We start from the raw sequence: 26,229 nt of genomic DNA on the forward strand, positions 1-26,229 counted from the left end.
CCGGACCAGGGCTCGAACCCATGTCCCCTGCATAGGCAGGCGGACTCCCAACCACTGAGCCACCCGGGAAGCCCCTAAATGCTTTAATATATTTTAATCCCCTCAACGATTCTGTGAGGTAGTGGGTACCATCCCCATTTTACAGTCAAGAAAACTGAGACATAGAAAAATCAAGTTACTGTTCCAAGATATATGAGACACAAACCAAGACTGGCTCCGGAGTTCCTGCTCTCACAGGCCATATTATGCTATGAATCTCAGAATATTGTGCTACTTGAATCTCATATGTACAATACACAAATATACCCACATATACACTTTTAACAGTGTTACTAAGGTATAATTTACATGAAACACACTGTATATATTTAAAATATACAACTGGTTAGGTTTTGACGTATGTATACATGCATGAAATTATCACCAAAATCAAGAAATAAACATTCCATCAGCCCAAAAGTTTCCTCATGCTCCTTTTTAATAGCTCCCTCTAGCATCTTCCCCTCAGTTCCCAGGTAATTGCTGATCTGCTATTTCTATTACTGTAGGTTAACTTGTATTTTTCTAGAATTTTATATAAATGGAATTGTGTGGTATATACTTATTTTGTCTTATTCTTTCACTTTTGAGATTCATCCGTGTTCTGTGTATCAATAGTTCATTACTTTTCATTGCTGAACTGTATTCCATTATATGGATATACCACAATTTGTTCGATGAACATTTGGATTGGTTGCTTCCTCTTTGGGTTCATTACAAATTATTCTCCTACAATCATTCTTGTCCAAGCCTTTTTATGGACATATGCTTTTTTTTTCTCTTAGATAAATATCCAGCAGTAGAATGTCTGGATCATATGGTGTGGATAGATATAACTTTTTAAGATATTGCCAAATGTTTCCAAACAATTTTACACTGCCACCGGCAGTGATGGGAGTTCTAGTTCCTGTACATTCTCACCAGTGTGGTCAGTCTTTTAAAAGTAGCCATTCTAATTAGGATGTAGTGGTATCTTACTGTAGTTTTAATTTGCATTTCCCTAATGACTAATGCTGTTGAGCTTATTTTCATGTGTTTGTTTTCCGTCCACATATCTTCTTTCATGAAATGTTTGTTCACATAGTTTGCTCATTCTTTTCTTTTACTATTCAGGTTTGGGAGTTTTCTGTATACAAGTCCTTTACCAAAAACATGCAAACATTTACTCCCACTCTGGTTTATCTTATCATTCTAACAGTGTTTTTCAAAGGGCAGAAGTTTTCAATTTTGATGAATTTCAGTTGAGCAATTTGTTTTTTTTAATGGATCATGTTTTTGGTGACCTGAGAAATTTTTGCATAACCCAAGATTTTTTTCTAGAAGTTTTATACTTTTAGGCTTTACATTTAGATATATGATACTTTTCTAGCTGATTTTTATATATGGTATAAGATATATTATTGAAGGTGGGATTTTTTTTTTGCATATGAATATCCAATTGTTTCAACAACACTTGTTGAAAAACCTATCCTTTCTCCCCTGGATTGCCTTTGCCAAAAATCTGTCGTCCATATACGTATGAGTCTGTTTCTGAACTCTCTATTATGTTTCATGGATTTATTCATCTATCCTGATGCCAATACCATACTGTCTTGATTACTATCACTTTATAAGTCATCTTAAAATCAGGTAATATTGGTTCTCCAACATTGTTCTTTTTTTCAGTGTTGTTTGGGCTAGCCTAGGCCTTCATATGTTAATTTACATATGCAATTCTGACTTTCATAAAATTTCCATTAAGTGATTTGCTAGAAGCCCAAGCCCTTTGTGACTTGGGCCCTATATAAATGTATTAAGGATAGAGCTGATAACGGCTTAAGTACTGTTCTGTGATGGCTGAGGATATAAGTAGATATGGGAAAGGGAGAAGGCTCATACAAAAGCTGACAATCTTCCAGAAGTGAACATGACATTGGAAGGGTAACAGCAGCAGCAAGGGAGCCCACAGTCAACAGAAAGAACTGAGAGAAACTAAAAGAGTTCCTCTGATATTTTCTTATACATATTCTTTAAAAAGGGGCTTAGTAAGCTCTCATTTTACAGTCAGTTGTGTCTTTTTTTTTTTTTTTTTTTGGCTGCACCCCCATGGTTTGCAGGATCTTAGTTCCCTGACCAGGGATTGAACCCTCGCCCTCAGCAGTGAAAGTGCCAAGTTCTAACCACCGGACCACCAGGGAATTCCCCGCTGTCATTTTAAGATAAAGTACAGATTAAACCCTGTCATCAACACCCTAGTGTTTTACTCAGTCCAGGAGACTGCATACTTCCAGGTGAGCCTGTAGGACCAGATGGAAGGTGACTTTTCCCTGGAGGCAGAGGAGGAGGGGGGGCCAGATTCTTTTGGGCACAGGGGGGAAGGGCAAGACTGCTTGGGCCCCTGGGGCTCGAGGCTCCAGAGCTGGCACACAGCCTCAGGGCCTTGAGGAGAAAAGGACTGATCAAGAGAGGCGAGAATATGCCGAATTTTGGCCACTGTGCAGATTAACCAGGGTGCCGAATGGCAGCAATTTCCTAGCGATTACCTGGAAAATCTTTACATGTTGTTTTTGGCTGCCAACATGCAGTTTGGCGTTTCTATTTCCTGCTCCATTTGACCAAGGGTCCCCAAGTTCATCCTGTGACATTTGGTCACTAGAGGAAGAAGCAATAGGAGGTAATTGTTGGGCGATAACATCCTGTTCTTCTCCTGTTTCCATAAAAGGGAGGGAACTGCCCCACCTCTCAAGGGGAAAGAGTATGGGAGGAACTCTTCAGCTTCTCTCTGCCCCTCATTTACTGTTCCCCAAGTCACAAGATGGACTTATCTGAGTGCGGAGGAGCAGGACTTGAGCCTGCTTGGCTGGGTGCTTCTCTGTTCCCTCATGCTCAGAGCCAGCCTGTCGGGAATATGCACTTGTTTTTATATCCCTGACAGGCTCTACCTCTGCCAGGGGAGGCTTGATTTTAACCAATGCTGCCAGTGACTGGTGGGGACAATCAAATCACAGGGATGTAGAAAGAAGCCCAGTTCACCATAGACCCAAGTCACATTCTCCAGCTTACCTTTATCAGTAGTGAATCTGATTGGCTCTAATTTCAGGAGGGAAAGATAGGCGTGTTGTCAGTCTCCTACCTCACCTATATTAGCAGAGGTAGTTGAGAGGAAGATGTGCTGGCAGGAGAGGGCCAAAAGTGTAAGAGGAAACAAAATGGAAAATGTGGTCAGGGCCACAGTGCTGAGAAGTTCCCAAAGTAGGAACTCAGGCTGCAAGGATTGGGCTTTGGCTCTGTTGCTGCTGGTGCGGGGACTGTCGGACCACTGGGGTTGACAGCACAGGGCTCATGAAGAATGGACCCTGCTTTGGACATATGTCAGAGAGGCTGCAGACAGATCCTTCCTAGCCCTGCTAGGAAACACTTCACCTCTCTCCATTGCCAGCTCAAGGTGAGATTCGGGCAAATCTGCATGTGGTGTTTTTGTCCCTCAAAAAGAGAACAGCCTGGTGTCATCTGTGTGTCCAACTTCCAATGCAGCTTTGACTTTTCTCATGTCCCAATATTTGTGGTAGGAAAATTGGATAGAGCAGAGACTATAATTCAGTATTGCCCTAAGTGTGGTATGCATGCCAAGGTGTACATTATGAATTTGTTTTAGTGTATTGAAAAAATATATGTAGTTAACTTGTTTATGACAAATGATACTGGTTTTTCATTTATGGTAGCAATATGAAGTTTTACTTTAATAATAAATTTAATTGAAAAAAATTTTAGAGAAAATTAGAAAATAATATTACACATGGTACTTGAATATGGCAGAAATTGTAGAGGTTGTCTGTGAATGATGGAAGTCTGGGATAGCTAAAAGCAATGTGGAAAGGAACACAAAATATCCAAAATACGTATTACTTTTTTAGAGGATTTTCATAGAAATTGATCTTTCTAACGATGATGAAACCTAGGATTTGCGGTGAATTCACATATTCCATGACTCTTTTAGAGGTTAATTATAATCACACAAAGTTGATCTCCGATTCAATTTTTTGTGGTGTCCAAAATGACACATGGCGACATGTACAGGAATTCTGTGACTTACTTTAAAATGTACCAAAAATTAAGAGAGATAATGGTGGATACATGGATACTTGATCAAGCAAATACATCAAAATGCTTACAATTATAGACTCTAGATGATAGATATGTGAGCGTTCACTGTATAATTTTTAACTTTTCTTTATACTTTAAATGTTCATAATAAAATGTTGATGGAAAAAGACATTAACGTGCCTTCTTTTATGTATAGATTGATTGACTTTACAGGTGACTTTTGACATCATGTACAGATCAAACACAGATTCATAACCTAGGACAGATGGCACTTTATGCTCTGACATTTCTCATCTACCAGGTTTAGACAAGCTGTTTTCACTTACCTAATGATTCAAACTTGCTCTTGGGTTAAAATGTGGGCTTTACACTGGCGACAGGGGGGAAAGTCAGGCAAGAAGAGATGCAGAGAGATCCCTTTTCTTGAACAAAGGTCAGGAACAAGGGGTCACTGTTCAGTATCTTGTTGCTGTGAAAAAATGTGAGCTGCAGGCCCATCACTTTCACATAAACACCTTGAATGCAAAGAACTTTCCCTTTTCTTGATTTAATACCCATTGTACTTTTCTAAAGTTGGAATTTTAAACTCTCCTTGGAAGAGTTTGTTTTGAAGAGTAGAATTTCCAGTCAAGGAAATATGTAGAATATTGAGGCCAACACCAAGTTTTCACTACATAATACTTCCATTAAGCCAAAAAAGAAAGATTAACTCAACTGACTTAAAAGCATGCCAATGGCCTTATCAAACAAATAAGGATTAGGTTAACCCAACTCAGAGGCAATATTTAGGCATTTTTTCACTTAGTTAAAACAAACACTTGTTTGAGAAAAATAAAAACATTAAATGTAGTGCCTGACTCCCACAGTGGTCTCTGCTATTCTCTCTAATTAAAAAAAAGGAATTCTAAATATTTATAGGGTTCATTCAACTTTATGAAAATATTTTTTAATAAAATGAAGAATAGGTTTTTCTAGATCTAGTAATAAGTGCACAAAAATTAAGAGGATATTTTTCATCACGATTTCTGTAAAGAAATAAATGATGCATTTTAACAAAAGCTTTCTTAGAAACCTTCCTTTCTTATGGTGAGATGTACTTTTTCACACGTTAAATAATTGGTTCTACTGAGCTCTGTAGCAAAAAATTACTACAAAAAATTACCCCAAATTACCAATCCACTAACGTTTTGTCACTAATTTTCCCAATGACACTCTAGTTCCAAAAGAAACATAAATTATTTTAAAAAGAGAGAGAGAAGAAAGAAAGAAAAAGAAACAAAGAAAGAGAGAGAAAGAAAGAAAGAGGAAGGAAGGAAGAAAGGAAGAAAGAAAGAGAGAGAAGGCATTACCTTCTTAACCACAAATGATTTATTGCTCAGGAGTGAATATTTGAAATATTACAGAGATATTGCATCACATAGTCCTTCGTCTTTTCCTGACAAAAGATAAGCATTCTCAGGGCTTCCCTGGTGGCGCAGTGGTTAAGAATCTGCCTGCCAATGCAGGGGACACGGGTTCAAGCCCTGGTCTGGGAAGATCCTACATGCTGCCGAACAACTAAGCCCGTGAGCCACAACTATTGAAGCCCGTGAGCCTACAGCCTGTGATCCGCAACAAGAGAAGCCACCGCAATGAGAAGCCCTTGCACTGCAACAAAGAGCAGCCTGTGCTCGCCACAACTAGAGAAAGCCTGCGTGCAGCAACAAAGACCAAACACAGACAAAAATAAATAAATTTTATAAAAAAGAAAAGCATTCTCTAAGAATCCCTTTTTATTCATTCATTTATGAATAATTAACTGAACATCTTCTATGTTAAAAGTCCTAGGCCTATGGCAATGAACTAGCTGTACAAGGTCCCTGCCGCCACGGAAATTACATTCAAGAAGGGTGGACACAGATAATAATCAAATAAACAAGGTAATTTCAGATATTGATACACGTCTTGATAAAAATAAGGCAGGAAACATTTTCCAAAGTTATAAATGTCTATAGTTTAATCATTTAATAGCATAACTATTTTGTACTTGTTACAAGAAACAGAAATCTCCATCTTCTTCCTCCCCCAATTCTCAAAGCAGTTACTGATTGGGTTGACATTTAAGCAGAGATGTGAGATGACAAAAAAGCCACCCAAGTAAGATCTAGATAAGGAGCTTTCCAGACACTGGGAATGGCAAGAGCAAAGATCCTAAGACAGAAATGAGGTCTGCAGTATTGCTGAAGCACAGAGAGCAAGGGGAAAAGCCCAGGAAAGGATGTGGTTTATCTTTTTTAAAGATTACTTTAGCTTCAATGGATGGAATGGATTGTGGGTGTGGAGAGCGGAGAGTGACAGCAAAGAGATGAAATAGGAAGCTATTGAGAGATGATGGTGGCTTGGACTAGGGTGTTAGTAGTGACAAACTTAAGTGCACAGTTTCAGGAGATACCGTAGGCAGAACCGCTGGCAGGTTGTGTATGAGGGGTAAGAGAAAGACTCCACGTTTTGGGCAACAGGGCGAGATGAAGCCTAGGGAACTGTTGTGGACATTTGTCACTGCTCAGCTGCTCAGCATCTAAATCTCTTTTTTATTTTCATAGAATTTACCTTTGTGTAAATTTCAGAGAAACGATGCTGACTAATTGCTCTCTGACTCCTGGAAGCTGGGGCACAATTTGATGTTTCTGTCACAGACTTTGAATCGGGAATGATAGCACTTCAATGTTTAATCATGTATGAGCCTTACTGAATTCAAAGTGAACACTGGACAGGGAAAAGAGAAAAGGGCATTCCTCTTTGTACCATATTCCTCAGGTCAGCAAGATTCAAATTAGGACTTGTTACTGATTATTAAAGATACTACAACTTTATCACTATCCAAGTAGCTAAAAATTGATGTTTTTAAATTATAAAATCCTAAGCCTCAAAGTCATTCTGTGGTTTTGGAACTAAATTCTTTCCAGGAACCGTATCACTCCCAAACCTGTTTCTTTAGGATCCCTAATATAAAGCTACACAATCTGAAAATATCCAAAGACAGTTATGATGTGGGACTTTGCTTAGATATATATGAAGTCTTCTTGCTTTTTTATTCTTGAAGTGACTCTATGGGCATCATCACCAGGTACAGAAGCATTATTACTTATAGTTAACAGGACTTTATAAGGCATTTCGATAACCACTGTGTATTAATAATAGCAACATCCATTACAAGGAACTCATTTAAAAAAATACAGTAGAGTCATCTCAGTCCCATTTGATAGCGACTCCATCCTTCAGTTGCTCAGGTCTTACTCCTTTCTCTCGCAGCCCACTGGCGGGTTTCTTTGGCTCCTACTTCAAAAAGTATTGAAAATACAATCACTTCTATTGTCTCCTCCCTGGTCTGAATCACCTTCTTTCTTGCCTGGATTACTGCAAAGCTGGAGGCTAGAAGATAATAGAGAGATGTCTTCAAAGCTTTAAAGGTAAATGAGTCTGAACCTAGAACTGCAAGTCCAATCAAAGTGAAGTATGGGGAAGAAATAAAGGCCTTGTCAGACAGGTAAGGATTCAAAGTTTATCTCCCATGCGCCCTGTTTTGGGAGGTTGGTGTGTGTGGGGGGGGTACTTATAAATATACTTCAGCAAACAAATCAAAAAAACAAAAAAAATGAAAACAAGAAAGAATAGGAGGGACTTCCCTGGAGGTCCAGTGGGTAAGAATACACGCTTCCGCGGCAGGGGGCACGGGTTCGATCCCTGGTCGGGGAACTAAGATCCCGCATGCCACGCGGCAAGGCCAAAAGAAAAAAAAAGTCACAAGAAAGAACAGGAAACAAAAAAAGTAGCACATAGGAGTGCAAAGAAAATACATCCCAAGATAACAGCTAAAAATCACTTTGCCCAAGTGTGATAAAGCTGATTAAGAAGCTTAAAATGATCTCAGGGTTTATAGTAAAGAAAATATTTCTCTTCCGTCAAAGAAAAATAAAGGTAATAATACAGTTCAGGATGAGAGCTAAAAGCACTCTGAACAAATCTGGTAATTCAATGATAAAGCAAGTATTATAGTAAAGGAAGTATTTTTCTTCTGTCCAAAAAAAAAGGTAATTTCTTATGCCAGGAAAAATTAAAATTTTCAAAAGCCATGACCCAATTATGAAGCAAGTAACACACAGTATGATTTGGAGAAATTGATGGCTATAAGATAAAATAATCCATTTGACCTTTAGTTTGTATTCTGCTTAAATCAGCATATAGACTTAAAAATATAAGATTAGAGATATTGTAGAATCACCTGGTTTACCCATGAATATTTCTGCACAATCTAGCACAACTGCTAGTTATTGATTTATAGTTTTTAGCATCAATATATAAAGGAAAAACATACGTCAAGTATAGTTCCCCAAAACAATACACATCTATTAATGATTGATTATATAAACTAATAGTATAACTTACAGAAGTTGAAGGTAAAGGGCAGTAATGATTTGGAAAGTAAATACAGGGTTGGTCATTTCCACAGTGGTATGGAGTCAAGAGATACTGTTTAAAACTGATGGATCAAGGAATAACAATTAAAGTTATAAACCAAAAGAAAAACTAAAAAGTAAATGGGGAGGAGGAATGGAGTGAGATAAATTGCTTACCACTCATAATGGACAACCAACAGATATCGCTTAAATGACAAATCAAGAAACAGCAGCAGTAAACCTAGAATGATAGAGGAAGCTACCTAAAGAAAAAAGTGGTTGTTTCCTCTGCAAAGTGGGATTGATGTGGATGTCAGAGAGGAACACTTTTAATTTTCCATCTATCTGAATTGTTTAGAATTTTTGTTCAGGTACATGCACTAAAACTAAAATTGTTTTTAATCCTAAAAACCATTAGGGCTGGCAGGCTTAGTCGGGAATGAGAGTTGACTGTCTAACAATGCAGGAAGATCCCAGGAGATTATAAAGAGCAGGTACAGAAGCTCAAAATAGATTTGAAGTAAAAGGCCATATTAAATAAAGGCATATACCTATTGAGCACTTCTGAATACAGCAGAGTCAATAAAAGAGGTTTATTGGGCTTCCCTGGTGGTGCAGTGGTTAAGAATCCGCCTGCCAATGCAGGGGACACAGGTTCCAGCCCAGGCCCGGGAAGATCCCACATGCTGCGGAGAAACTAAGCCCATGTGCCACAACTACTGAGCCTGAGCTCTAGAGCCCACAAGCCACAACTACTGAGCCCACGTGCCACAACTACTGAAGCCCACGTGCCTAGAGCCCGTGCTCTGAAACAAGAGAAGCCACTACAATGAGAAGCCGTGCACAACAATGAAGACCCAACACAGCCAAAAATAAATAAATTAATTAATTAATTAATTTAAAAAATAAAAAAATAAGAGGTTTATTATGACAGTGATTTACACAACAAATGTTTAGTATTTTCTACTTAAGATGGCAGAGATTAACTTTAAAACTATTCCCATTCAAAATAACGTAACAAAATAAGTGTGGCCCTTAAAGTACTGCAGATTCTGGAAAACTCAATTTTGGACAAAAAAAAGTTATTATATATATTTATGGATAATATATGATGGTCCAATACTTTAACATGTTCGCTTTAAAAGAATGACTTTAAAATAAGTGACCCTTAAAAATCATTATAATAATTAATAGCATGACACCAAGGTTATATATTTTAATAAAGCTTTTACATTTCTGGAACAACTGAGTAATTCATACAATATACGTGATATAGCAAACAAAAGGAAGAAGACTGAGACAGTCTTCTTACAAAATATTTAGGTACATTTCTACTGACTGTTTACTCAATATATATATATCTGTCACATATTCTTTTGGGATTCTTCTGAATTGTTATACAAAGCTTTAAAAATGAAAATTTCATATAAAAATAGTTATTTATCTGGTTTATTAACAAGTAAATTTTCAAATTAAATAACAAGGTGTTCCACTTATCAATGTATATTGCATAGAAATAGTTAAATACTTTAATATTTAGAAAAACATCAAGGAATCAGTTTTTTTAATGGCTGCTACATCTTTAAGTTGATAACTCAAATTTTATTAATAATTTTAAATTACACATTCTGTAGGTATAAAAGTTTAAAAAAATACATTCCGATTTAATAAAAAAAACTTCTAAATTTACATTTTCAAACACTGTTGTGATTGCTATAATGACTATCTTGAAGATATAATTAGCCAAAATAAGTTAATTTTTAAAAATCAATAACATGTAGTATGCTGGCAAGATTTCTTTAGAAACAAATGAAGGTAATTATAAAGTCAAAGTTATATATGTACTATTACAAATAAATATGTTCTAAGTATAATTAATTTGTTTTAAAAAGCAGAAGATAAAAACACATAGATTAGGTGAAGAATTTTAAGTTTAAGTCACCAGTGCAGAAATCTCAAAACTTAATCCCTTAAAAAGTTAGAAAATTTCAATTTAAAGGATGACTTCTCACTGGGGATATTGTGACTTTCTATGAATCACAAAAGGAAAGTCTATTTTTTCTATGTTTAGATGTTTCTAGAGTTTTGGTTCAAGAGTTTCTATGCAACTCCTCCTTTAACTTAAATGTTCTTTCCCTGAAAAGGACATTTTTAAGCTAACGATTTTGGCCTCATGACATATATTTTAAAGATACATGTGATTCTGCAGCCAATCCCTCCCCTCATTCTAATACCTATATATATATGCACTTATAAATATATACATATTTTCGGGATTATAAAAATATTTAATTTTATGTTTAAATAATTACTGAATGTTAATACAGAATACATTACTATTTGTATAATTTTACTTTTATTTATTAAAAGGTTTTCTTATAGCAGCATTTGCATTGCAAATGAAATGTGATTGAATGATGTTGCAGTGTGCACGGACTCATGCTGCAAATCAGACTAAGCAGCCACAGCATTCTTCTAGAAGGAACATCTGTTTCAGAAAAGCAGTTCCTATAAAGTACAAAAATCTTGAGGGGCTAATAACTTATGTGAATCTTAGAAGTGCATTTTAAAGTTATATCCACAGAATTGGCAAGATTTAAACAAATATCCATAAGAAGTCCAGGTTATCTTTTTACCTCAAGAAAAATTTTCTAATGAAATAAGTAAAAATTATGTTAATGAATGGTGTTTTTAATTGAATCACATGAACCTGTTAGAAAGTAACTGAAGCTTTCAAGAGTAAAAAATTTAAAACATCACTGTGAGAGATACAAGAAAGTGACAAAGATTGATGTGAAACTTAAGACATTATTAAAAAAAAAAACTCTCAACCTCAAACACTCATATTAAGCTTGTTTTTGTTGAGTTCACGCTCTAGATTTCCAATCAAAGTATCAATACTTTCTTGTAGATCTTTGAGATTGACTTTTCGGTCCCTAGACTCAATAGCCTGCATTGTCAAATATGTCTGAAATGCGCACTCTTTGGATGTGGGAGTTGGCTGTTCAATCATGATATCTGATTCATACATTTTGCTACAGTTTTCTCCATTTTCTCTGTCTTCTGAAGGCACATCGTCATAATCCACATCATTTAAATTTTCTTTCATATTTAAAAAGTAGTTTTCTCCACAGCTGCTCCAGTCTCCTGCATAACGATTACTTAGTGGACTGTCTAACCTGGTTTGCCTTGGCCTAAGTACTCTTGATGAATCAGTACCACTCAAATTTAACAGGTAAGGTCGTTCTTTCTTCCGCCTCAAATAATTTAGAGAAGACTTGTGCTCTGGGAACAAATTGTTTGCTGATTCTTTGATAGTTAAACGTTGCACTAGAAACAAACAATAAATTTGCTTTAGCGACAGTAATCCAACTGAATCCAATTTAAAAACACAGAGCTAAATATAAGCCATTTAATAATCAACTACAAACATGCATTAAAACAAACACATGCACACTACCAAAACAAAGCATTCCATAATTATTTTTTCTATCATCAGACATAATCAAGATTAGGGACAGAAGCCAGTAGAATGTTCAGTGGTGCTAATTCATGCTATATCACAACATCCCAAAATAAATTTCCAATGTTGATTAACTTTCTGTGCAAGTTAATTATTATCTAGATGTAATTCAAACAGTAGCTAAGCTGGTAGCTTCTTCTAAATTAAAAGCTACAGCAAAAAGCAGGCAAGGCATGTTGGAGTACAAATGAAACAAAAGTTCCTTCATCTGCAAACATCTAAATGAGGCCAAGGCATCTAAAGTGCTCACTCTAAAAGTTCTAACCTTTGTGTTTTTTTGCAATTCTATTAGCAGCAGTGTCATAATTTACTTTACTTTAAGCAGCCCAAATTTCACTTTGATAAAATGAACGAAATCTAGACTTGTCCACTTGTTACCTGAGCTTGATTATACAGCATTAGCTACTAAGAGTCTTCATCTATTGCCTGAAAATAGTACATATATTTTATTTTCCCATTCTGGTTAGGAATCTAACAATCTCAAATAACATTCCTCATATTAAGACTAATTTCTTCTATTAGTATGCATTGCACTGGCCAAATATATTACCATGGAGACACACATTATTTATTTCACAACAAACCAAGGCTTTACAGCTTATTCTTTTGTGTGTATTGAACAAAACACTTGTCGAATGGACTTAATTTAAATGTTGAGGCATGGCTATTAAAAACTGTCCATAATACCTTTCTCTTTCTGCTTGTTTATTCTCCATTAATAAGTACCTCTCCATTCATACTTCCCTTCACTAAGATAAAGGGAACATATAATCAGTGATAACACACCAACCTTACATTCTCCAACATCTAATAAATACTTGTTTCCTACTGTATAAAATAATTGAAGAATAATATAAACACGTATATGGTTCTAGTTTTCCAGACATACAGTGATTTTATAACATTTTCAGAGATTGCATAATTTTTTTAACTTATTTTATTAAAATACTTGATAACTTTGTATAAGTATGTCTTTAACATTTTTGTTTATCTGCATTTTTATGATGGTTATTACAGATCATTATGACAGCTAAAAGCTCTTGATCTAAAACTTTCTAGAAAATAAAGGTCTGATAATTACTTTACCTTGATATTTAATAACAATATTAATATAGAATGTCCTATGTCATTAACTGATGTAATTGCAGAATTGATATCTGAATTTTTCCACTGTTTAATTATTCATAGTCCTTCTTCTGTTGAAACTGCTTATCTCCTCTAAATCTCCTTGCTTTCCTCCCTTCATTTTCTGTGCTTTTCCTGTTCTTCTTAGTGCTTAAGTGTCATGGCTATTGTTTTTGCCAACCCATTACAGTACTCTGCTAACATTGAGGTCATCTGGTTTGTGATCCAACCAAAGCAAAACATTTTTGATTCTGTGTTAAGCTTGTCTTATTTTGTCTGCATTTTCTGACATTCACCTGCAAAACCCACATTCATTTTACTGTCGGGTGCTTAAAGTTGTTTAACCAAGTTCTTATCCAAACATTATTTTTGTATATTTTCTTGGACAATATTTAAGAAACCAATTATAATATTTTATATCTTTTAGACTAAAACTTCAATTTTTACAAAATCAACTTTACTAGCTTTTTAAACTACTGATGGTGAAATGGTTTCCTATTAAATAAGTAGATAAAATGGCTAATTTTAACCCCAAAAGAAAAGTTCTGGTTTTCCTAGCACTGTTGACTACTCACCTTCAACAGGATAAAATGAACATGCAGTCTATAAATTTGCTGAAAATTTTTCCAAACATAATGATAATTACTAAGAAACTTAATTTTCTTATCTTGTTTTCTTCCAATAGATTTATATTTTTAGTCACCACTTTATTACCTTTTTATCTATAGTATAATTACCTTATTTAACACAATATATTGGGTGTCTAGTTAGTGCCAAGTATTCTGTTAGGACCTGGAAATATAAGGGTAAGCAAAATATAGTCCCTGACCTCATGAAGCTTAGTCTAGTGAGAAAAATGAAACAAAAAGAATTAGGGAAAATTGATAGCTTTTCCAAAAGAAAAAAAAAAAAAAAGAAAGCCCTATCCCAAATCTATTCATCATAAAAAATGTGATACACCAAACAGCTGGTCTAAGAGTTACACACTCTCTAAAGCTATTTCCCCATCTATAAAGTGAAAGGGTAGCCTATCATTAATTTCCAATACTCTTAAAACAGCAACCCTATTTTTAAAAAGCAACTACTTTGTAAAAACCCAGTACATAGGAAAGATGAAAAGAAGACTGTTTTGGTCAAAAGGGAAATATGTTTCCATTTTGCTCCCTCACCGGTTGCCAATCTGGCCTCAAGGCTGCTTCTAAAGAATTTAGGACTTTGGCAGAAGACAATCTGAAAAGCAATTGGCAGGCTGACTTTTACCTTCCAGTACCAATATGCCAGGGTTCTAACTGATCACTTTGAAGACAGATTTTTCAAGTAGAAAGCTCAAAGCAAATTATATTCTTGCCCAAAATAACACAAAACAAAATAAAAAGTTAAGGAAGTAAAAAGGCAGGTGGGCAGGAAAGGGTGGAACCAATTCTTTTTACCTCTGGAGTAGGGGAAGTTCCCAAAAGAAAAATAAGTAGGATACAGATAGCAAGGGAGCTAAAACCTTCTACTGAATGCATAGAGATGAGCATTCACCAAGTTAATATGGTGTGGCCCATTCTTTACGTCACCATCAATTTTCTCAGGCTCAGTAAGTGCACTATATCTACTTGATTTCTGCCTCTTCTTGAATCCAAAAGCAAGTGATGTTAGAGGGCAAAACTAACTGCTGTTTCCTCTTATCTTCCTGCCCTGTTCTGTCCTTTGTTTGAGGTATTATAACTAAAGAAAAATAACAGGTTATAGATGATGGGGCAGTTATTTTTAAATCCAATCACACAAACCTTTGGAATAAGGTACTGTACATTAGGAGACAGTTGCTTAAAGTTGTCATTGAATCTCAAATCTGAACCTGGCTTTTTTCTATAACATACAATATAAGTTAAGTTTTTGCTCCTAAACCCAAGACTAAGATGACTATTACAAAATAATGAAATGACATTAACCACTGATACAGAATTAATGATAAAGAACTCAGGTACTGATAGTAAACTTAGTATCTCCAGGCAAACAAATTTTCATTTGTGATTAGAATGATAAGATGGCTCCTTTCCCAATTCCTCATGTTTATTAAAATTAAAGCAGTTCTAGGAAAAGCTAAGCAACACACATTTAAAACTTGAAACTGAGTGATTTCTTATGTTGGGCACCAAGTGCAGAAATCAGACCAATTAACCAGAGCATCTACATTCAGGACTTTTAAATAATAAATAACACATACTAACTCAGGTAAAATATAAATTAGAAATGATTTTTTAAGCCTGTGTTTAAAAGAAAGCAAAAATGTTAACTCTACAAATTTAAAAGTTGAAAATTTTTATTAGCTTAATTTTTAATTCATTTTTTAAAATTAATTAGATTTTTTAAAAGACTAAATCAAGCATTCCTTTGTGCTTTGGTCTATTCTTCCCATATACATTAATAAAAGAGTAACAAAGCATATTTACTGAGGGCTAACTTTATGCTAAACTCTCTGCTCATTTCCTTAGATGCTTTATCTCAATCTTCACAAAAACCCTGAGGTAGGCACTATTTATAGAGAAGCAAACTGAGGCCTAGGAAAACTAAAGTGTTTGCCAGAGTCCACACTGCTGGTGAGCGCCACAGTCGGATCTGAATCTAAACCTGACTCCAGGGCCCAAGCACTTCTACCACTGTGCACTACACTAAGCATCTAAGTACTTTCACACTTGGTACTATGCACGGTAGGGGAGGGAAGCAGGGGCTACTACCATGTAAGAAATTTTTGGAACCTAAATACAGGACCCTTTATAAAACATCTAACTAAATACATATTCCTTTTAGCTCTGAAACTACATAAGAGATGTATTAGAAAAATAACTGTCAGCCTTTCGTTATTGAGTAGAATGGGGATGGATAAGAAAGATGGAAAGATTGCAGATAACCGTCAACTCAAGCCTGGATTACTTGAAGAATGACCATGAATACAGTATAGACATCAGGAGGAAGAACTGATTTAAGGAGAAAAATGAATTCTGCTTTATATCAGCTGAAATAAAAACGAGAAGGGTAAAGAAATTAATATTTTACTGAGTACCTATTATGTGCTAAGAGCTGTGCTGAGCACCTTACACATGTAATTCTTTATTTAATCCTCCTATAAATTCTATAAACATATTACTAATCCACATGACAAAAGATGATACTGAGGCTCTATGATGTTAAAGAACTTGTCCAAGGTCAGACTGCTAATAAGTGACACAACCAGGATTCAAATCCAGAGCTGACCAAATCCAAAGTGTATACATTGATCTCTATGTCTACAATAGTATCAGCAAAAGCAGAAAATTTAAATGGAGAAATCTAAAGGGCAGGTATCAATTCATAACTATTTTAAAAAGCAAAATCTAGAAAAGATTTTCTTCAGTCATACATGGGCATATTTAATGATTAGCTAATTCAAACACCCTATCATTGAAAGAGAAAAATATTTCCATAGAATCATTTACCTGGCCAGAGTTGAAGTAAGTAATGAAGAACTTCAATATGTTTTTTAAAATCCAAAGCACTTGCAAGTTCTTCTGAATCAGTGAAGACTCTGTTGTTATGGGTGGAAGTCTCTTGCCTCTGACTTAATAATACGGGTCCAAAGCACACAGCCAAATTCTGGCAAGTCATCTTATTCACGTCACGATAAGAAGCCACCAATTTCAAATGATCCAACAACATCATTAGGGTTGCCTAAATTGAATTAAATTAAATTTCACTTAATACAGTCACACGGGGACAAATTCAAGAACACAATTTATAGCAGAAAATATAGATGGGCATACTGTCACTTTTTAAAAGGTTGTTTCAAAGATTTGCTTGTAAGTTGGATGTTTGGAACTTGAAACATAGTTTCTTACAGAAATGTTACACAGGACCCTTAGGTTTCAACGACATAATCTGATTCATTAAATGGTTAAAATATACATTCTATAAAGTGATCATGAATGCATTCCAAATTTCAGCTGGAGTCCCTGGGAAAATATACCATCAACTTTTTCCTCTCTTCCCTCCTCTATAAAGATAACAGCAAAGGCTGCAATGGAAAGGGGATTAGGGTGAGAATGTTCATTTTTAAGTTCAGATAAATCCTGTAGTCATAAGTAGGGACCAACGTCCTAAAATCTAGGGAGCCAACCATGGCCAGGTTCTATTGTGATCCAGAGTAGGAAAAAGGCCAATGTGCTTCTTAGTTAATAAATATTTTAAGTAGACAAACCATGGAAAAGGGAAGAATAGTATAATTAGAAATGAAAAAAAAATTGATTGAAAAATATAGTTTTTCCTTGAAAAAACTAGTAAGGGGAGTTTATTCAAGAAGTTAGAATGGTTATTTAGGTTTAAGCAGTTATGGAAAGGAATGATGTTTTTTGATATACTAGCATATGATCAATCATTTAACAAATAAAATAAGTGTGTAATTTCTTCTTCATAATTGTGTTGAAGAAATAAGTGCCAACTATAATTTGTAATTTTTAAAAATTATTAAAGAAAGAAAAAAATCAAAATGACATTTCTGGAGTCAAAGTGACAACTGGATTTGATGATTAGAAGGTAATTAGTAACCTTGGCAAGAACAGGTCCACAGAGATGGAGCAGGAAGCCAGATGACAATATGCTGAGTAGTAAATGAGTGGTGAAGAAGTGATAACCGCCAGAATAAACATTTGCTCAATGTTTGGCTGTGAAGGGAAGGAATGAGGGGAAAAATGGATCTAGGGTAGACTAGATTGATATTTTGAAATCAAAATGGATCTAGAGTAGACTAGACTGATATTTTGAAATCAAAACCAGTCACACATTGGTTAACACAGTTAACACACACACACACACACATACAACTGGTTAAATACATTAGGTTCAATCTCAATAGCAAGCCAAGAAACACAACCTAAAATAAGAAATCTTTTTTTTTTGGTCTACGAAATAAGATCAGCCAAAAAATGTAATTGTTGTGTCCCTTTTGAAAAGTAATATGAAAAATGTATTAAGAGCCTCAAAATGTTCACATTATTTAAATCAGCAATTCCACTCTGAAATTCTATTCCAACTAAGTAATTCTAACTGAAAAGAAATCTGTGGACAAATATATACAAATAGGTTCAAACCCTAAATATTACACAAAACAGAATGGTGATAAATTGTCAAATCTACTCAATGGAATATTATGCAGCCTTTTTAGAAAGAATATTAACAGCGTGAACTTTAAGGCCAGAAAGACCTAAGTTCATATGACAGACTACAACACTCAAAAAAGCTATATACTCTTGGGCAAGTGATTTACATTCCCTGATACTCAAATCTTCACTTATAAGTAAAATGACATGTATAACTTTACCTTATATTGGTGAAGGGATATTTCTACCCCCCATCCCACCCTTCTGCTTCTGTCTACCTTTGTAGCTGCTCCCCTCCCCCATCCAAAAGAGCAGTAATTGCTAATCTAACCAGACAGAGTACAGGCCATTCAGATGACTACAATAAACTAGTGAATGAAGGTATTGGGCTTAAAACATTTCTACCCACTCACTTTTGACTTTCTGTTCTCATATGATAAGAAATATAGGGACTTCCCTGGTGGTCCAGTGGCTGAGACTCCGTGCTCCCAATGCAGGGGTCCCGGGTTCGATCCCTGGTCGGGGAACTAGATCCCACATGCCGCAACGAAGACCCGGCACAGCCAAATAAATAAATAAATAAATATTTTTTAAAAAGAAAGAAATATAGGCAAAGCCGGCCTCATCTGGATAAGCCTGGCCACATTTCTTTCCCTTATTTTCCCTTTTGTTCTAAGCAACAAGAGCTAAAGTTAGGCTAAAACTAGTTCTGCAGACCCAGTCATCCTATCTCTCCTGCAGGCATTATCTGAAGATACTGGTCCCAAGATTCAGATTGTGGGGAGGGGGCAAATGGAAGGAGACAAGGAGGAAGGAAATGGTGGTGGTGAGGGTTGTTTAAGTCTTGAGGCTAAGCCATGTACACCAATAAGTACCATATTTTTAAAATACTAAAAGGAACAACACCAAAATGTTAATTATTGTTGCCTTTAGATATTGATAATTATAATTTCCATTCATCTTTTCTATATCTTCCTAAATTTTCTATAATAAACATATATCATTTTAACAATAACAATACTCTTTTAAAACTTATAGGGAGTATTCATGCCTAGGCTAAAATCATATACAGAAAAGATAAAATTATTTTCTAGATTTATTCTGTTTAAGAAGCAGTTTCTAGATTTATGCTGTTTAAGTAGCCTTTCGCAAAGGCAGAGCTAAAACTCATGAGTGCTACAAATGTCAAATATCTAAAAAATTATTTGTAGCTCTGGAGCTAAGTATACAATTCATTAGCTGGCTTTCAGAAAGAATGCACACCAATTGTGCTTACTTTCAATGCATACCAATTGTGCTTACCTTCAATGCATACCAACTGTGCTTACCTTCTCAACGTCAGGCAGACAATCCAGCAGGTCAACAGTGTACTTAGAATCACTTGGATCATTCTCACAACCATTTGATGACATTTTCAAAGGATTTTTTGCCATTGCATCTAATACAGCCTCATAAAGCTGCTTTGTTATCAGAGGAGAAGGAAGTTCTCTTAAATAATCCTTAAGAACACCTTCAGAAAACAAACCAGAGACAGATGGCAATTAGTCTTTAGAGTGAAATAAACTGTGGTGAATTTTTTTTCAAAGAATTATTACAGCCAACTTTTAACATTCTGAAAACAATAAAAGCAACAATGTAAAAAGAAGTATTATAACAAAACAATAGCAATTTGTATCCTTAGAAATTGCTTCACTAATTGACTTTTTGTTTTGAGACCCTGCTAATAATGTACACACGTAATAGCCAATTATCATACATATTAGGTTTGTTCACACAGTAAATCCCTTATAAAAAGCTCCTCTAAGTGCATGTAAAGAAAATAAGGCATACTAATATTAATTGTAAATTATTCCAATTATGTGAATTTTTAATTTCTAGGCTTTTCATAAGCCCTTGCAAATAAGTGAGCTATATAAATATATTTCCTCTTTAATACAGACGATATGGCTTAAACATACATACTGGATAGTATGGATAATCTCTAATGCTATACTATGGAAGGAAAAACTCATTCCTAAGACCAAACAAATGAAACCAAAAGCCAAGAACAGAAAACATCAGACTTGTCACTGTAATATAAATGAGGTTAAGTCAATTTCAAACACACCACAAGTAGTTATGAACTAAGAGATGATATACCTATAGTAGAGGAAACAGGAAAGAGTAATTAATGGTTGTTACATATAAGGTAGGTAAGATACTAGCTAAAGGCTAGAATGTGATCACAAGGAAAAATAGAAGACAATTCTGACACCAAAAACCTTAATAGAGACAATATTGATTTAGAAAATGCTCTCAGCTTAGCCGAGAACTTAGTTTGAGAGCTTAATTTGAATTTAAACATGATCATAAAGGAAGTTTCCCATCTAATAAATCTTTTAAATTTGATAGACCATGGTTCATTAGTTTCTTATGCATCCTTCCAGTATTTGCTTATGCAAATATAAATAATATATTACTATTTGTTCCCCTTTATTACATAAAAGATAGCATATATGTCCTGTTCTGTTTCTTGCTTTTTCATTTAACATCATATCCTTGCCATATTTTCAGTTCATAGAGATTTTCTTCAAACATCTTTACAGCCACATCACAGTATTCCAATGTATGGATGTCCCATAATTTGATCTAGTCAGCTGCAATAGACAGCTACTTAGGTTCTTTCTAATCTTTTGTTATTTCAAAACATGCTACAATGAATAACCTGCACATCATTACTTTGTATGTATGCAGGTATGTTGGTAGGACGAATTCCCAAAACAGGACCACTGGGTCAAAAATACAGTTGTCATTTTGAGGGAAAAGGAGGTGTAAGGATATTTCCTAGGTCTGGGGCTTCAGCATCTAGGTGAATAACAGCGTTATTACTTGAAATAGGGGGAAAAGGAGGAAAACCGTGTTTTAGGGTATAGGAAGGAGTTTCATTTTTAACATATTAAGCTTAAGGTATCTATGGAACAGTCAAGCCTACTGGATATAAAAATCTGAGGCTCAGGAAAGAAATGGCTAGAGACACAGATCTGAGAATGATCAATTTAAAGAGGATAACTGGAAACTTGGGAATGACTGAGATTATCAGGGCAGCATCCAGCATGATATGAGAAGGCCTAGCGATAAGAGAAGGCTGTGAAGAACATCAGTAGGAAGAACGGCTAAAGGAGTATGAGCGGTAAGAAGAGGCAGGATGGGGGTGGGGGTGAGACAGGCAAATATGCTGCAAGGAAGTCAAGGAAAGAATGTTTCAAGAAAGAGTTTAAGGTATCAGTTGATACCCAATAAAAGTTAGGTTAGATAAGAAGACTGTCCTGGATTGGTCATTTGTATGTTAAAATCATTCAGAATGATGGCAGGACTCCAGTTGGAAATCTAACCATAGGCGAGGTATCAAAGTCTTCACTGAATAAATGGGAATGCCCAAGAGTTCTGTAGGTGATGTTAAATTCGAAAGGCAGAGGTGGTGCAAGACTGTGCCACGAGCCCCCAAAAAGCCTTATTCCTTCATTGAGCATAAGTTCCTACTCAGTAGTAAAAAGGTAATAACCTGGAAATAGCACTAAGGAACCAAGAGAATATTGACCAAACTTTTTCTTTTTTTTTTTTTAATTTATTTATTTAATTTATTTATTTTTGGCTGCGTTGGGTCTTCGTTGCTGTGCACAGGCTTTCTCTAGTTGTGGCAAGCGGGGGCTACTCCTTGTTGCGATGCACGGGCTTCTCATTGCTGTGGCTTCTCTTGTTGCAGAGCACGGGCTCTAGGCGCGTGGGCTCAGTAGTTGTGGCTCGTGGGCTCTAGAGTGCAGGTTCAGTAGTTGCGGCGCACAGGCCCAGCTGCTCTGCAGCACATGGGATCTTCCTAGACCAGGGCTCAAACCCGCGTCCCCCACATTGGCAGGTGGATTCTCAACCACTGCGCCACCAGGGAAGCCCCAAACTTTTTCTTTGATGTATACAAAGAGACACAACATATATAAAGTGCTTGGCATATAATAATAATCAATACATGTTAGACGTACAATGATGATAATGATAAAGCATTTTGTACACAGTACGCATGCAACAATTGTTTATTCACATTCCTTAACTTATATCATGTGATCTTTACTACTATCATTAGTTTCCTACAATGAATTGCAACATTCAGTGTAAAGCGCATTGAGTTACAATTAGAAAGTGAAAATGCAATTTTCTGTAGCTGCCAAATAAAGACACTACTAACCCTTTAGGGCATAATCTTTTTTAAAGGTTCCATATTTGTTCCTTGACAAAGCAAGACTTGTTAGTTCTTATAAAACTCAATATGCCCTGGTAGCTTGAGACTTGCCGTATAATGCAATTATATTAAATCAAAACCTAAAAGATCTCCAGAAAAGATAACTTTATACCTTAGTGAAACATATATGTCAAATATCATTATCCTTTATATTATTAATATGCTAAACAACCATTAATATAAATGGAATTTTAAATTAACCCAAGTTCAAGATTACTTACTTCACTATAATTTGAGGGCAAATAAGAGAGAATTATTATAACAAATATTAAGCACTTAAAGTATGCTCAATGAACATTCTGTTCAATGAAGTAAAAATTATAGTTGCTTTTCTATAAGCAGACAAACGTCACAGGAAAAATAATCAAAAGATTTTATAAAATGAAACAGAGAGGAGGTATTCATAGTGCATTGTAACATATATGATATAACTACTCATCAATCTAGAAATTAGCTATATGGCCTTATCCCAAAAACTTAGTGATAGGCAGGAGCATCTTAAAGCCATATTGCCTTCTTAACATCTTTCAAACACTTTGGGACATAAAAACTGTAAGATAATAAATTTGTGGTGACAATCTTTAATGTTACAGGAGCAACTTAAAAAAGACTTGGGGAGAATTTATGATGAAGTTTATTTAATGCAACACAGTAAATCTTTTATCATGTACTTGAAGCAGGCAATTATTGATAAATAAAGAACTGGTTCTAGTTACATCTCTTAAGCTGCCCTGTAATAGTTAGATACTATGAAACCATATGACTCTCACCCTCATTCAGGCACAGGACCAACTACACAGAGAAATTCTACTCATCCCCATTGTGGGATATACGTATCACCACACTAAAAAAAAGTCATTCTCATCTCTAAAACTACTTCTTCTCAGAGGCTGGTTTGAAGTACCTATATTTTATTAATTCTCAATCACAAAATTCACCCTGTTCTCTCTGCCTAAAACTCTAATAATCACTAAATAAATAATGTTGACTTTTCTAATTTCTTCTCTTGTACTATGAATAGATTTTATACCTTAAATTTTGCACCTGATTGAAAAAAATCTGGTTTGTCTGGAGCACTTCATTCTGTATTCCAGACAAACCAGCTACTAAGAATGCATTAAACTGTGAGTAAACTCTATCATTCACTCCATTAATATCTCTTCTTTTAGACCTACTGAACTGTTAATTATATTTTAAAGTTTACTTGAAATGTGAGTTCACATGGAACAAACACATGAGGCAACACTATTACTGGCCAGTTCCCCAAATCAACAATACCCTTTATTTTGAGCCACGATGAGCCCTTGTGTATATTTTATTGCAATTCCAATGATATTTCTCAGACAAACCTTAAGTCATTCCATTGGCTTTCTATCAAGAAAGAAAACAGCTCTAGGTTCTTCTGAAAAACAGCTTTACTGAAATGGAATATACAAAGAATAAAGCCAAGAAATACCCAATTCATAAATTATGTAGACTCTCAATTTTAGAAAAGAATGCTTCTATAAATCTTTCATTGACCTATTGTCATACCTTCTGCATATGCTGCAAATTTCCAACTAAGGACCTTCTCTTATAACAAATAATCAATTCAAACTACATCACTTCATCTTTTTAAATTATACACATTTGACATAATTTTTATCTCCAAGACAAGGCTCCAACCAAGACAAAATCTCCTTTTATTTAGTTATAGAGTGTAATTGTCTGAGAACTGCTATTTATAAAATTTTTCTTTAATAAATTCATAAAATGAGTCCTTTGCTGATTTTGTTATTTACACATTATTATGGGAAAAATTCTACTTTTTTGTAGAAATGACCCATTTTTTAGTAGAAATAATATGCCTTCTTCCTTTATAAAATAAAAGTAACCATTATTTCTGGTTTGCTAAAACTTAAGAGAAAGAAAAAGTGCTTTGGTTTGCTCCTTCTTAGAATTAAAATGCTTGGGATCAAAGTTTTAGTTATCTAAGAATATAATATTAAATATTCTATGAAATACAGTCATTCAGAGTTCAGAGATTGGGAAGCTCAATTATTTGGAAAGTCTCAATCCTAACAGTTAGCTTTAAGGATTTCAACTAATAAAAATCTCTTGAATATGTACAAGTTGAAACTTCCTCAAATTCTCACCTAGACAATTAATTGTGTGTAAAATAAGAAAGCAAATTAGAAGAGAAAAACAAACACTATTACAGCAAGAAAAAAAAACAGTAGTTGACAGTAGAGAGAAGAGAAAGACTATCAAAATACATAGATGATCTAGAAATACATACCAAAGCATCTGTAGGTAAAAGGATGTGATAGCTGAGATATGGTTCAAAATAATCCAAGTTTGGGAAGAATCAAATGAGGGGTATAAATGAGACAGGTTTGGTCATGTGTTGATTATGGAAGCCAGGTGATGGATAAAGAAGGTTTATCATGGTATTCTCTCTACTTGTGTATATGCTTGAAAACTTTGCTAATAAAAAGTAAAACAACAACAAAAAACAAACATGGAATTATAAGCCAATAGACCTCGAATATCGATTAGTTATGAAAAATCTCCTAATGGCCAAATTCAAAGGCCTTTCTTCTGTTCTCATTTTATATGATCTCTCCACAGAATGACAGTGCATCACATCTTTCCTTAACACTCTGTAGTCTCTTGTTTCCCATACTTTTTGACTCCTTTCCTCTCAATCTCTTTAGCTGTTCCTTCTTTCTTTGCCTGCCTCCAAAGTTTGGAGATCCTCAAAGTTCTTGTCTTTTCAAACTCTATAGACAACCGCAAGGCGTTAATTACAACTAGTGCCAATGACCATCAAATTGCCGTTTTCTAACCCCACCAGTCGGGGTATTAGAAATGTATTTACAATGCTATGCATTGGATTGCATTCATCACCTGGGTAAACAGCAGATCCCTCACATTCTACTACATCCTCTCCTTAGCGGTAGGAGATATATCCTTGATATATCCACTGAGATCTCCTACTAGTACATCAAATTCAATATATAAGTTTGAAAAAGAAACCCAATTCATAACCTTTTCCTACATTTCTCCACCGAAAGCAGTAGCTTTCCTCTCAGCTTTCTTATTTCTGCTAATGGAACCCAATCAACCAGGTGTCAAAGTCAGGATTGTCTGGGCCCTCCCTTTCTTCAAATACTTTCAATTCTATTTCTTCCTGCTGTTGCTGCTGCTGCCAGATGCCGTCCAATCTCATTACCTCCTTGCTGAGACTATTGCCAAGGCTTCCTAACTGGTTTTCCTTCCTCTTGTATCTTCTAATTTCAGTCCATCACACAGACTTGCCAGATAAATATTCCTGAAGACTATCTCTAAAGATTTCACTCCCCTGCTCAAAAATCATTGATGAAAAAAAAAAAAAAAATCATTGATGGATCCCCTCTGTCTAGTAAATAAATCTAAATTCTCTAACCAGATAGTCAATGCCCCTTATATTATGTTTGCTCCAGTCAAACTGAACTCTGATGACATTTTATTTATCCCTCTATGAAGAAAAGGTACCCTTCTCCTTCTGTTAGCTACTACAGTTAATTTAATGTAGGTCTCTTCCTCCCAACACTTGTTGGCTGTTTGAGGATAGGGACCATATCTTGATATCTCCCCACAGAAAATAACACAGTA

General features: G+C 35.2%; 1 protein-coding gene across 6 annotated transcripts in view; it reads right to left on the reverse strand.

The window, feature by feature from the left end:
* Positions 1–7,217: 7,217 nt before the first annotated feature.
* The window catches only part of SYDE2 (synapse defective Rho GTPase homolog 2), a 40,763-nt gene continuing 21,751 nt past the window's right edge, over positions 7,218–26,229 (reverse strand). For 2 of the 6 annotated variants that reach the window (XM_059925381.1, XM_059925345.1), the window contains exons 5-8: positions 19,652–19,833; positions 18,737–18,850; positions 16,668–16,899; positions 10,390–11,888 (exon numbers count right to left, since the gene is read on the reverse strand). In XM_059925381.1, the coding sequence (XP_059781364.1) occupies positions 11,392–11,888; positions 16,668–16,899; positions 18,737–18,850; positions 19,652–19,833 (1,025 nt within the window). In that variant the 3' untranslated portion in view covers positions 10,390–11,391. Of the gene's footprint in view, positions 7,534–10,389; positions 11,889–12,459; positions 12,508–12,768; positions 12,831–16,667; positions 16,900–18,736; positions 18,851–19,651; positions 19,834–26,229 lie in introns of those variants that run through there. The other 4 variants (XM_059925374.1, XM_059925354.1, XM_059925364.1 and 1 more) reach the window with 4 other exon arrangements.

Source organism: Balaenoptera ricei, chromosome 1 (assembly GCF_028023285.1).
Source record: "Balaenoptera ricei isolate mBalRic1 chromosome 1, mBalRic1.hap2, whole genome shotgun sequence".
Taxonomy (NCBI): Eukaryota; Metazoa; Chordata; class Mammalia; order Artiodactyla; family Balaenopteridae; genus Balaenoptera; species Balaenoptera ricei.